Source organism: Lissotriton vulgaris, chromosome 1_1 (genome assembly GCF_964263255.1).
Source record: "Lissotriton vulgaris chromosome 1_1, aLisVul1.2, whole genome shotgun sequence".
In the NCBI taxonomy this organism is placed as follows: Eukaryota; Metazoa; Chordata; class Amphibia; order Caudata; family Salamandridae; genus Lissotriton; species Lissotriton vulgaris.
This window is the reverse complement of record NC_141685.1, coordinates 1335662454-1335676096: the sequence shown is the minus strand read 5'-3', so window position 1 is coordinate 1335676096 and position 13643 is coordinate 1335662454. Positions and strand designations below refer to the sequence as shown.

Genomic DNA, 13643 nt, shown 5'->3' with positions numbered 1-13643 from the left:
TTACATGACCATTTACACATCCATACAACCACTCACGCACTCGCTCACTCAGAATTACAGTCACTCGCACTCCCTCACCCAAACAACCACCTACACAGCAACTAAATCTCCCATACAGCCACTAACACACCCACTCACTCTCCAATACAGCCACTCACACAGCTACTCACTCACCCATACAGCTACTCACATACTCACTAACACATCATACACCCATACATCCACTCAGATATCTACTCACACACTGACACAGTCAGACAGCCACTCAGATGAGTTATGTTAGAAATAGTATGACTACTAGTACAGAAAGAATAGTAATTTAACTTATGCTGTAGCTTAGTATATATCTTCAAGTCTCAAAAACATTTACAAAAAACTTACACTCACTGGATGATGTAATTTGAGATGTCATCAGTGATGTCACTGACCATGTTATGAGCGACGTAATATGTGAGGTCATAAGCAGTGCATTGTGGGGTGTAAGTTATAGTTAGCTCAGGTAACTATAACTACTGAATTTCACTGGTTATGTAGTGGCTTCCTCACAGTATATTACCTAAGCTGCTAGCAATGAAGTATGTTGTTTATGTCTATTGCTTTTTAAGTTTAAATGGAGCAACAAGATGGCACAAGTTTAGATTGATAAAGGCAGGGTCACTGCCGAAAAAAATCTATATACAAAGCTAGAAAGGGGATACATAATGTGTAACCACATATTACGATCCTATACTACCACTGAGAGATTCTAGTGACATTATAAACCACGAGGCAATAGTCAGGTGATTGTATATGTCATTACGGAACCATATTATGTTTCCCGTGGAGTACATTTTATATCCAAAGTTGATTTTGGTTTACTTAGCTTAAAATTGTGGGGAGGGTTTTCCAAACCAGTAAGTTGTTTACCGAAAACAGTAAGTGAAATGGTCATACCAATTGGTTGTCTGCAGCAAAAAAAGAGGAAATACTGAAGTAGTTACGAATATAGGGCTTCAGGGAAAAAGTTTTGCTTTATTAAAACACGCATTCTATCTGGAAGAGTCAGATATCAAAACCTGCTTCCTTCCAGATAGAAACTATAAGAGAATACAGAATATTGGATGTAAACGGCATTTCACAAGAAGGATGTCATTTGTGGAAAAGAGGAAAATATTGCATAAGTATGAAATCATCTCAATGAAACATGGATTTTAAAACCAATGCCTTTTGTAATGAAAGCAGTCAAACAGTTTTATGTTGGACTGTTTTTACTACACAAAAAGCTAAGTTTACGAAATCGATGGTTTAGGGTTCCACAGAAATTACGTCAGGGGTGTGAATCATTTTCAAAAACGACTTAATACAACTAAAATGAAAAATGTATCCAGTGAGAGGTCTAATCTCAGCTAGTTTTCCTTCCCTAAAAGTTGATTAGTCTCGGCATGAGTGTGCATTTAGACAATAACAGCAGCAGGTCACTTTTGAGCTTCACCACTGCTCTTTCGTTAAATAACTTTCTCTTCATGGAAGGTAAACACCGCATACACATTGTTTTTGCAACCAGAATCCAATCTAAGTTGAACTTTCTCCCGAGAACCAGATTCCCCACTCAATTCTACAGACAGAATGTACTTCAAAGCAAGACAAGTCTTTACTAAAATACATTTTCACAATACAACACGCACGCAGCTAAAAAGCACATTCCAGTATTTAGGTAATTGTTTTAAAATTATATTTCCCTGTTAGGAAGAATTTCCTTTTGTGCCAACTGCAAGAAAATAAACATGTAAAACACGAAAATACATAACGGGTAATGTGCATAATGGATCAATCAATAAAGCACCCCTACTGTGATGGAGACATTTGCAAACAACTTGACCTTTGTCATCAAGCTTTATTTTTGTCACAAGAATGTCTTAATGGCATCATCAAACCATGGAAAAGGTACCCATTATGCATGTGCTTGTGGATTGAGTCAGTTGAGGATAAAGTTAGCGCACTCATCTGCCACAGTAGTTCTCCAGCAGTGTTTTTACCCCAGGATTCATAAGCCTGATTATTAATTCCTAAAGCTGCCATGCCAGAAAATAGAACACATTTAAATTTGAAAACAATGTAATATTTTAAGGAAAAGCCATTCCAAAAAAACATGTATAAACCACTGCATACCAGAGAAAAGAACAAGAGATCATGTTCTCAGGGCTCACAATCAACAAGTGAAAGTCCTCAATGTATCCCTTAGATTGCCTCTCGCTCCTTTAGCATGGGCCACTACAGGTTCTAATAGACGGCTTAAGGTATCTCGGCATCTGTGGGACATGAAATCCGCAGAGGGCATGGGATCGGAACATCCAGCCCCAGTTGGATCCACTGGCCTGTAACCTCGGGCATAGGACCGAACTCCCCTTGTCTTTTATGGGACACGCCTCCAAATATAAGATGTTGTCCTTCTGCGCCTTTTGTATCAACTTCAAGAACTACCTGCCACGTTCTCCCAGCCACGTTCCTTTTTCAGGAGAGCATTCTCTCTCCTGCTGATCTTCCTGTGGGCCCAGCAATGCCCAAGAATTGCCCTATCCTAATGTTATAAATCTACATCTGAAGGAAGCATTGCATTTTTTACTACAGGGAGTCCCACCTAATAATCATTCATGAATGGTGGTTTCGTAACATAGGAGACCCTGTTTTTTGCCTCTGAAAGATGGGCAACGAAGTAAACTCCTATCTTACACTTGCTTTATGGAGGAGCCCCCATGGTCCCTTTCCCCAGCCACAAAGGTGGAGAACTTGACCAAAAAGATTGTCCTGCGGTTTGGCACCACATTGAGACAAGTGTCAGATCTACAGAGATTCGAGTTTTGAAATAATATCTGTATCTCGAAGCTGGGGACTTCATATCTGGTTTGGAGCTAAAATCCTTTGCAGAGCCACAGAGGAATATGAGCTACGGCACAGTCAGCTTTTTAACTACCTGCTGCTCTGGCATTCTCTTACGTCCTACATAGCAGACTTAGAAGAACAACAGGACCATAGCTCGACTGTCCATAATTATCTACCATTTACACCATTCATTGGAAGTTGATTCGACTTTGGATCAATTACAGCTGGAGTGGGCTGAGGACTCGGGATCTCTAACGGATGATAAATGGAGAGAGGCTCGAGCCTCTTCGCGAGAAAAAGCAATTGCCTCACAGTTTAGACTCAACTGAAATACTTAAGCATGGTTTACTATACGTGGGAAAATTAGTGGAGGATGGGAGTGTTAGCTTTGCCAAACTGTCTGAGATGTGGGCCCAATGGGGTAAGTTGCTACACACTTTTTGGGTATGGGAAAAACTGTTTCCATTCTGGAAGGGTGTACTTTCGTTTCTCAGGGAGAATGCTGGGATCAAGACTTTCCAGAGAATCCAAGTTCACTCTCGCTCCATATTACAACAGACAGTGACAGTAATGGATATCAGGCAGCTTTGGTGTTGTTGGGACTGGTTGTGACTAAAAGGGACATTGTTAAATCTTGGAACTGTGCAAATCCTGTGTCATTGGAAGAATGGAAAATAGGACTAGACCGTTGTATGCGGTACAAAAGGGGGTGGTGATGGACGGAGCATCTGAACCAATCAAACACTCACACCCAGTCAAGAGATCTGGGTTTAACCCATCATCATTCTTTAGCCCACTCTGCCACCCCAGTACAGACATGGCCATATGCAAATCAGTCTGACCCTGTGCCTCATGGGAACAGTCCAGCCCGAACTGCCAAGCCATGCCTTCCCTGGACCGGAAACAAGCTTCAGAGGACCAGTTTCTGGAATTTCAGGCGTCTTCAGTCCGGCTTGCTTGAATCCAGTGGCAAAGTGAGCAAGGGACTCACGTCTGAGCATACCCTGCCAACGTATGGCGAACAAAGCAGTACAAGAGGGGGTGGTTATGGACGGAGCATCTGAACCAATCAAACACTCACACCCAGTCAAGAGATCTGGGTTTAATCCATCACCGTTCTTTAGCCCACTCTGCCACCCCAGTTCAGACATGGCCATATGCAAATCAGTCTGAACCTGTGCATCATGGGAACAGTCCAGCCCGAACTGCCAAGCCATGCCAAGCCATGCCTTCACTGGACCGGAAACAAGCTTCCGAGGACCGGTTTCTGGCTTTTCAGCTGTCTTCAGCCCGGCTTGCTTGAATCCAGTTATGTTAAGGACAACAAGGGGCCCCAAGTGAGTCAGCCTAGGACCTCGGGGAGCATACTTTGTAGAACAACAACGGTCCCATGCATACAAGTTATATACGAAAAAATGAATATAGACGAAATCAGTTCTATATTTGGAGCGACATGTCCAGCCGGACAGGGGTCTTCAATTTTTTACTCATTTGAAAGTTTTATATACAGAAGGAATACCTTCAACAAGTCACCAGTGTGGGGCACAAGCCTGTACCCAGACACACTCAAATCAGTACATAAGGTTAACAGAAGACAAAACAGGGCTTTTTAAGGCAAAAGCAGGGATTTCTGTAAAAATTTGAGTGTACAGAAATATCAGGTAAGCACCATTACATATACATAACATATAAATCAAGTTTTTGTATAGGTGCACAACAGGTCGACGGCGTTTCGGTCCCACTACTTAATCATGGGGACCATCATCAGGACACTTAGTAAATGCCTTAACGATTTAAGCCTCTAATGCCCAAGGAAGGGAGGAAAAGAGAAGGCATACATACATTTAGTTTGGGACATATAGATAATATTACTTGCATATTTAATCGGTGACTGAGTGAAAAGTGAGCCTATCTAAAATTAAATAAAAACGCACAATGAGGTGTACGTGGCGTCGAGTGGTTAATTGTGAAGAACGGTGGACTCTGTCTCTGGTTGGACAGGGACGAAGGGTGAGCTCTCTACAAGAGTTGTGAAGAGAATCTATTGAACCCAAAAAAAATGGAGTAAGCCCGAAAGTTTCTGTTGGGTTAATTACTCGGTTATGCGTAGGAGGAGTGAGAGGGCAGTGATCGCCTCTGTCTTGGTTCCTGGACCATTTGTGAGCCGGTAGTGTGGGTGGGATACTGAGTGAAAATACGGTAATTAGACTAGTAAACCTACTATGCAATGAGCCAGTTCATACTGTATACGGGGAGTGCGAAATTTCACGGCGCAGTGGGCGAAGCTGTGGTGTGGGCGGTGGACCGGATTTTGATCCGATGTGACAAGTTGCTGAATAAACTAGACATGCTGTGCTTTTCATTCAATATATCGGTGATATTTAAAAACAGGCAGGTGCAGGAATAACGGCGCAGTGGGAGAGGCACAGGGGGGGCTCTATTTGAAAAACCGGCGAGTGCAGGAATTACGGCGCAGTGGAAGAAGCACAGGGGGGCTCACCGGGGAGGAATTAACCCGGCAGGAAGGAGCATCAGCGAGCGGGATGGTGGCCTCGTGAAGGCGGAGTGGCCCTGTAATTGAAGGAGTGGGGGACACTATTAAGTCGGAGCGGCCACCTCATGGATGGTGTGTTTGGGCGGGCGCGGGAGGACTCTTACCACAATCGGGCGAATTTCAGTTGAGCCGCGTCACAATAATGTAATACCGCGGTGCCAGGAGTGTACCAGCAGGGAAAAGCGGGTTGTTTAGGGAATTGAAGGAATTGGGAACGGGAGAATTCATTGTTTCGTATATAACTTGAATGCATGGGACCGTTGTTGTTCTACAAAAAATGCTTGAATCCAGTGGCACACATGGGTGAGCACATCAGGGAGGGATGTGGGGAGGAAGCAAACAAGGGTGAGCACATCACGGAGGGAATTGGGGAGGAAGCACACAAAGGGTGAGCATGTGACGGAGGGAATTGGGAGGAAGCACACAGGGTGAGCACATCACAAAGGGAATTGGGAAGGAAGCACACAAAGGTGAGCAGTTTACAGAGGAAAGTGGGGAGGAAGCACACATGGGTGAGCACATCTCGGAGGGAAGTGGGGAGGAAGCACACATGGGTGAGGACATCACAGAGGGAAGTGGGAGGAGTACACATGGGTGAGCACATCACCGAGGGAAGTGGGGAGGAAGCACACAAGGTGAGCACATCAGGGAGGGAAGTGGGGAGGAAGCAAACGAGGGTGAGCACATCACGGAGGGCAGTGGGGAGGAAGCACACATGGGTGAGGACATCTCGGAGGGAAGTGGGGAGGAAGCACATAGGGTGAGCACATCACGGAGAAAAGTGGGGAGGAAGCACACAAGGGTGAGCACATCATGGAGGGGAGTGAGGAGGAAGCAAACAAGGGTGAGCACATCACAGTGGGGAGGAAGCACACAAGGGTGAGCATATCATGCAGTGAAGTGGGGAGTAGTGCAAATAGGTGAGCACATCACGGAGGGAAGTGGGGAGGAGTACACATGGGTGAGCACATTACGGAGTGAAGTGGGGAGGAGTACACATGGGTGAGCACATCACAGAAAGAAGTGGGAGGAAGCATAATAAACATACAGGACAATGATACACACACACTGAAAAAAAATAGATTTTACCCAGAACAACTGTAGTAAAAAGTGTCGGAGTTAAACTGGAGCCTATTACTACAATACACCAACATTGACATTTAGAAAACAATATTTCCTCAAAGAGTGCATGTAACAAGTACGTCACACAGGGAAACAACTTCCCTTAAATCCCAAGTTTTCTTCAAAGTGATTTTATTGTAGTGCACAATTTTAACACCTTGCATTGTGGTTTCAGTTAAATACCTACTGTTGAAATGATTACACATAAAGGAACACTAAGGCAAAGCATTTATTCAGATGCGCAGAGTATGCATTTGTATTCTCCATGTTGAGGAGAGGAGGGGCATCATGATTCACTCGAGGCTTGCCTTTCGTGAGTCACGGCCCCTCTGCACACACTACAACAGTAAAATAGTAGGTTACACTTAGCATACAGGCTACACATATAAAAGCATTCAGGCAGCCCTTTCAAGAAGCTCCATCCCACTTAGGCACCGCCCACCTTAGTTAGGTGAAGGGGCACATTACGGCTCTTAGAAACACTACTCAGGTTAGGGGCCTCGTCCTCCAATATTAGAGGGGTAAAAGGGTCAGTGCATGGTTAGTAACATCGCTCACATTGTTTGCCCCTAGCAACCCTTTGTACTATTTCCCAAAACCTTTGGAACTAGATAGGTCTGGGGGATAGTCAGCAAAAAGTCCAGAGTTGACCATAGTGTAGTAAGGAGCAATTTTACACATAGATACCTGGAACAACAGAATGGGGTACACGTAGTCAGGGATTGATGTACTGTAAAGATGACCGGAGTGGCGGGTTCCACACTAAGATCTATAGAAGAAATGAACGGAATGAAAAAGAAAAAGAAAAAATGCTGGAGATGAGAGGATCAAAAGACAGGAAAAAGAAGAACCCAGTTCTCCCAGAGTTAAGGTCAGGCCTTATGTATAAGGTCTTAGCATTCCACCGCTTACCCAAGGGGCTAAATTATCGGGTCAGATAGGCGTCTCAGTGGACTGAGCCCAGACAGTGAGAGCAATACTCAAGTCCGTGGAGACCCGAACAGAAGGGTTCTTGCTGGTAAGAGGCCACAGGTACGAGTCGTATTCCGAAAGTCCAGCTAATAGAGATATCTTAACGAAACCAGAAGCAAAAAGTCAATTGCCATAATCAGAATGTGCATCGAAGGATCAGTGCAGAGGGGACTGAAGGGTCTAACGTGCAATCTAGTATATAAAATCTACAACAGTAGCCCAATGGTCCGGGCTGCTGGGGCCAGTAACACAAAGATTTCTACGCAAAGGTGGGGGGCCTGACCATGGCGGAGTCCACGAGCCATGTTAATGCCAGATAAGACATTAGGAAAATCCATCACAGTGAGGGATGGAGAATAACAAAAACACAACAACTGCCCAGTAGGGGAAGGGGGATAATCTAACGGCTACTAGGAGCCTCACAAACTCACAGTGCAGTGCACGCACATGAGTAGGGCCGTGCGGGGGCCTGCGCGCTGCTTTGGTCTCGGGACAGCTAAACCAACAGGGGTGGCTGGGCCCAATGGGAGAGAGGGTAGGCAGGGCCACACTAACGTGAAAAAAGAATTTTGCCTATGCCTCCAAATTTTAAATTAAGCACTGAATGATTATGGATAAACAACACTTTATTAGTTTACCCAGACAATAGCTTATGTCGTTGAATCAATACATAGTTGAACAGTTTTTCCATTCTACAACAACAGACATTGAATTGCCATCAACTTCATATCTAGCCATATGTGATTCAAAAAACAATTTGTGCATATGTACAGTGCAAGGGTTCAAATAGAGAACATTTAAAGGAGAAAAAACATTTAGTCATACATATACAATTTATACATGGACAAAATAAATCTTGAACATAGTAAGAAAAACTAATCAACAATTCACAGTAGAAAATCACAAATGTGAGGGGAGCAGGAGGAAATATTTTTCAAAAGTCGACTCCCGACTCGTGAAACGAATTCATTCTCTAGTATTCAGGAAAAGAGCCCATTTTATACATAACTGACATGGACCTCTAATGTCAGATAGAGTGCCAGACATTAGAGGTCCATGTCAGTTATGTATAAAATGGGCTCTTTTCCTGAATACTAGAGAATGAATTCGTTTCACGAGTCGGGAGTCGACTTTTGAAAAATATTTCCTCCTGCTCCCCTCACATTTGTGATTTTCTACTGTGAATTGTTGATTAGTTTTTCTTACTATGTTCAAGATTTATTTTGTCCATGTATAAATTGTATATGTATGACTAAATGTTTTTTCTCCTTTAAATGTTCTCTATTTGAACCCTTGCACTGTACATATGCACAAATTGTTTTTTGAATCACATATGGCTAGATATGAAGTTGATGGCGATTCAATGTCTGTTGTTGTAGAATGGAAAAACTGTTCAACTAAGTATTGATTCAACGACATAAGCTATTGTCTGGGTAAACTAATAAAGTGTTGTTTATCCATAATCATTCAGTGCTTAATTTAAAACTTGGAGGCATAGGCAAAATTCTTTTTTCACGTTGGTCTCGGGACAGCAGTACCGATCAAGGGTGAGTAAACACCTTAAGTGCGGGGTAGAGCCGCAAGGGGAAAGAATGATAAAGCTGCAGCAAATAATGAGAAGGGAGGGGCAAGGGCCACGACTCCTGATAGGCAAGACAGGCTTACCTCGTTAGAAACGGGTCAAAGTGGCGGGGGCCATGGACCAAATGCTCAGCGCCTCCGGTCGGCGAATGGGCAAGGCTCCATAGTCCTCCGAAGGGCGCACAGCAAACACCATAATTCGACCCAGCAGTTTAAACAAGCCCCATCAGCATTTATTCCTTCTATGAGAAAGCAGGCGCAGAATGTTCAGTGTGGCGTAAAGTAGACGGTCATGGTGGTGAGATGCACACCTTATTTCATCCATAATTTATCCAGTTTATTCTGATTCCACTTTGTGAGCGTGCAAAACTTGTTTTGCGCTTCGCCTTCTGCGCTGCAGTCAAATTAAAAACAGGGGGAACTTTTTTACAGGTTCCACCAAGTCGCACAGCCATAACCTCGGTATGAATCCAATGATTTAAATTCAATCACGTTCATCTTCTTCTTGACCATTTTAATTTATATCTGTTTATTTCTTTTTAACCCTTTTAATTCAATTTGTTTTATCCATGCACTTGCTGTTATAGGAATATTCGAACAAACTCCAAGGCACAGGAGAATTCCATATACCATGATGTTTTATTTAAAAAAAAAAAAAAAATGCATTTCGGGATATTAAAATCCCTTCGTCAGGGGTATCTAAAAGAATTGTACAGAATAATTGCATTACTATTCTAATCAACATCACCATATTATGCAATTCAATAATCAACGTGCATCTCATGTTCCCCAATCATGTTTAAAGGAATACATAATCAATGTACATCTCATGTTCCTCAATCGTGTTTAAATGAATAAACTATATTTATTAAACTCTATACCACTGAAAAATCACCCATTTAGCACCCGGATTTGCCATTATGTTAGTGTACGAGCATGCAAGATGTAGCGTATCCTTTTTTCAACCTATGTTCTCTTATCTGACCCCCATCGGCTTAAATGACGTTTGCGCTTACCATGACATGTGCTTTGCCTTTAAAAATCGCAATCCGTGCAAATTCCATAATCATACAGATTCTCCAATTCCAACATGTTACTTTTTCGAACGTGCCGCACCACGTACTTTGCATTTAACTAAGCATTTTAACTAGCGATGAAACCCTATTTTACCAACATCCCGCCTTGTTAAATTAACCTCAGGTGTTGAATTCAAGTTCACCTCAAGCCAAACCTCACGTTGCTGAATACGTTATCACCGTGGTCTTATTCCTAACAACTACTACTGCCAACATGCATTTTGCCAGGTCCGACTGTAAAATGGATTACAAAAAACTCTACATACCCAATCAACAATAATTTAACAAAACCGCAACCACCAAATGGTAATCCATTTTACAGTCAAACGTGGCAATGCTACAGGGATGCACAGATCTCCTGACTGAAGGCGATTCACATTGTTGGCAACTGACACTAATATAAACTAGGACGAGCGGCATTGAAAGCTGTAAAACAAACAAGCCCACAAGTGGTGCGCGCGCGCCACAGCAAGACATGTGCTTTCAATTATCATGCCTGTGTCTGGGCACGATCATTGAAAGCACATGACGACCGGTGCTCGTAACAGACACCAATAGGCCGTGGGCGGAGCTATCCGCCCGCCTCTGGCCAATTGCATGCAGTCTTTTATAAAAAGATGCACGCAAAGGCCAATCGTGTTGCACAAAAGGAAAAGCACACACACAAGCGTGTGCGATTACTAGGTCAGCTTGAAAACCCTGTTTTTAGCTACTAAAGGTCCAGTGCTGCGCAAGCAATGCTGCGCAGTGCAGCACTGCTAGCCGCGAGACCTAAAAAGGAGACATTGAAAAAGCAATAAAATGGAGAAAAACAGCAGCATTACTCAGAAGTATGACAAAGCAACCTAATGTGCAACACAAACTAGCGTTCAGGAATCCTGTACTGCCAATGCAATAACATTATTTGATAATGTTTCCTTGGTAGTGAGAAGTCTTGGAGTCAAATAAGTGAAAGTCAACTTTTTGGGGCTTTCTAATGTGAGATGTTTCTATTTTTGTTGAAATTACTTAAAAATAAATATAATGAAGACACTTTATTGGATTTATATTTTAATGAAACCATTGTTTTCTAGGGCCCAGCCAGGTTCCAGGGACTTCTTCTGAGGCTGTGCAATTTTTTTTTGTCTAAAATAAACAATGCATACAAAAATACTGAGCAAACTTAAAAGCAAATTAAACCAAAAAGGAGCAGTTGACATTGTCCTTCTATGCAGAATTTTTTTATGTATTTGAGAAATACAAAAAAAAAACTCTTGGTACCCAAACACACTGGGATTCGGAACTCGAGACTCATGTACTCAGAAGGTGGGAGAGGAGGACGTCACCTAATACCCGGCACAAGATTTTTATGCCAAAAGGAAGAGGAATAATACTTCTGGGGATCAACCTGTGCAGGGAGTGGAACTATTCATCAAATGTGGTAAAGCTGTGACTAAACTGAGTGAGTTTGAAGAGTGTGTACTCAACGCTCGGTCAGACTGGGTACAAGCAGAGTGTGGCCCTCTGAATTGGTTAGAGAAACTGATCAGCCAGAGGATCAGTGGATGGATTAAAAAGAGAAGACTAATAGAGACCACAGACAATTTAGAGTATACAGAAAAGACAATGCTAGACTTTTGGAACACAACTTGTTATTAATGACCGAGAATAAAATGTAGGGTTTTGCCATAAAATATACTTTTTCCTGGGAAGATCTGCTGCAAACACTTTTCTGCAGATATTTTGCAAAAGCATTTGAGTTCACAGGCAGAATTATAATTTTGCACAGCTCAAGTCATAATGCAAACATGCAACCCTAATAAAGTAACACAGCAGACCATAAGATATTTCAAGTGAAATGAAAGATAAAGGGTTAAGCAAAGGCAGTCAGGAAAATTTCGTTTTTACAATTAAAGGGAAAAAAATGAATTTGTTACGTACCACCAAGTTCCCGATGACCATGACCATCATGAAGACGCACAAGCACGGGGCTTGTCCCGCCACCTCCATACAGTCCCACATGCTTTCAATCCACTCGCCACAGAGTACACGGAACACAATGAGGAAGGAATGGAAGAAGTCGTTCATGTGCCACCGAGGAAGAACACACTCCGAGTTGATTTTGCAGACACAATCCTTGTAACTTTTACCAAATAGCTGCATGCCTACCACAGCAAAGATGAACACAATGATGGCCAAAACCAAAGTCAGGTTTCCCAGGGCTCCAACAGAATTCCCGATGATTTTAATCAGCATATTTAAAGTTGGCCAGGACTTTGCCAGTTTGAAAACTCTTAGCTGTGAAGAGTGAAAAAAGATAAATCATTTAGTTTTTCTCATTGCTCGCTCTCAAACATGAAGTGAAAATAACATTTGAGTAATTAAACACTGGAAAAAAAAACATGTCGCGATAAATATTGAGAAATAAAGATCTTTTCTACATCCTATTTCAGGAGTTGAAATTCGACATACATATCAGTGCTGTGTAAAAAGGTTTTGTATAGAATAAACAATGCATACAAAGACCAAGCAAACTTAAAAGCAAATGAAACCACATAAATTTAAAAGCAACAGTAAAATAAATGAAATTGAATTTAACACAAGTGTAGTCAAAACATGAGAAAATAAATGGAGCTAGACACATTTTAGTTCACACCAAGGCTTTCATCAGTACATGTTTCACAGTGGTAAATTCTTGCTCGCATTGTCAGTAGACGTTCCAGATGAAGAACCCTCAAACTCCTTCATCCCACCTTCTCTCACCCGCCTAGCTCTTTGTAAAAGGGAGGTCTCTTGATCTTGCAGGTCCTTTAGGTTTCTTTGCAGCAGTTTTCATACCACTGACCAGACATGGTGTGAGGGTGATGAAAGCAGCTTGATAAACATCGCTCAAGGTACAGTAAAACTGACTAGAAAGCGCCTAGCTGCACATCTTTAACGAGTCACGCACTGTTATGCAAAGACACAACATTCCATCAGAGTTCTAGCCATTTGAAGCAAAGTAACAGAAATGGACACAAGCTGCTTCACCAGTTTCTAAAATGGCAAATCCCATTGCCTGTGCTTGGAGGAACTTATCAACACAGCAAGATCATGGTCTGTTTAAATAAAATGGAACAGTAATTTGTCAAGCTTGGGAGGCATCCACGTGCTATCATGTCAAGAAGACACAATAGCCAGTGCATGCTACCCAAAATGTCCTGCTCCAAGTGAATAATCCGAGGAAGGCTTCATCTAGGCACCACATAAGGTCACAACAGGCGTTCGTTTCTGTAAAATTGGAACGGAAGTTGAGGGCTGCCGGGGCGTAGCAGAAAGGTGAAACTGTGGAAAATGTGGGTTAGCACGTGGTGTCACTATTCTTGGATGGCGCTCTAATAATATATCATTTATGGAACAATGCCTGCCCTACTATGAGGTATCACTATTAGTATATCATTGATAAGGATTCCGCTTAAATATATGTAATGAGGAGCAGATGTTTTCTGGAAGGACATTCT

At 42.4% G+C, this 13643-nt stretch overlaps 1 protein-coding gene across 2 annotated transcripts in view; it reads right to left on the bottom strand.

The window, feature by feature from the left end:
• Nucleotides 1–13643, bottom strand: part of SCN8A (sodium voltage-gated channel alpha subunit 8) — a 671454-nt gene that overhangs the window by 189442 nt on the left and 468369 nt on the right. For both annotated transcript variants that reach the window (XM_086966390.1, XM_086966401.1), the window contains exon 16: nt 12085–12441. In XM_086966390.1, the coding sequence (XP_086822516.1) occupies nt 12085–12441 (357 nt within the window). The remainder of the gene's footprint in view (nt 1–12084; nt 12442–13643) is intronic.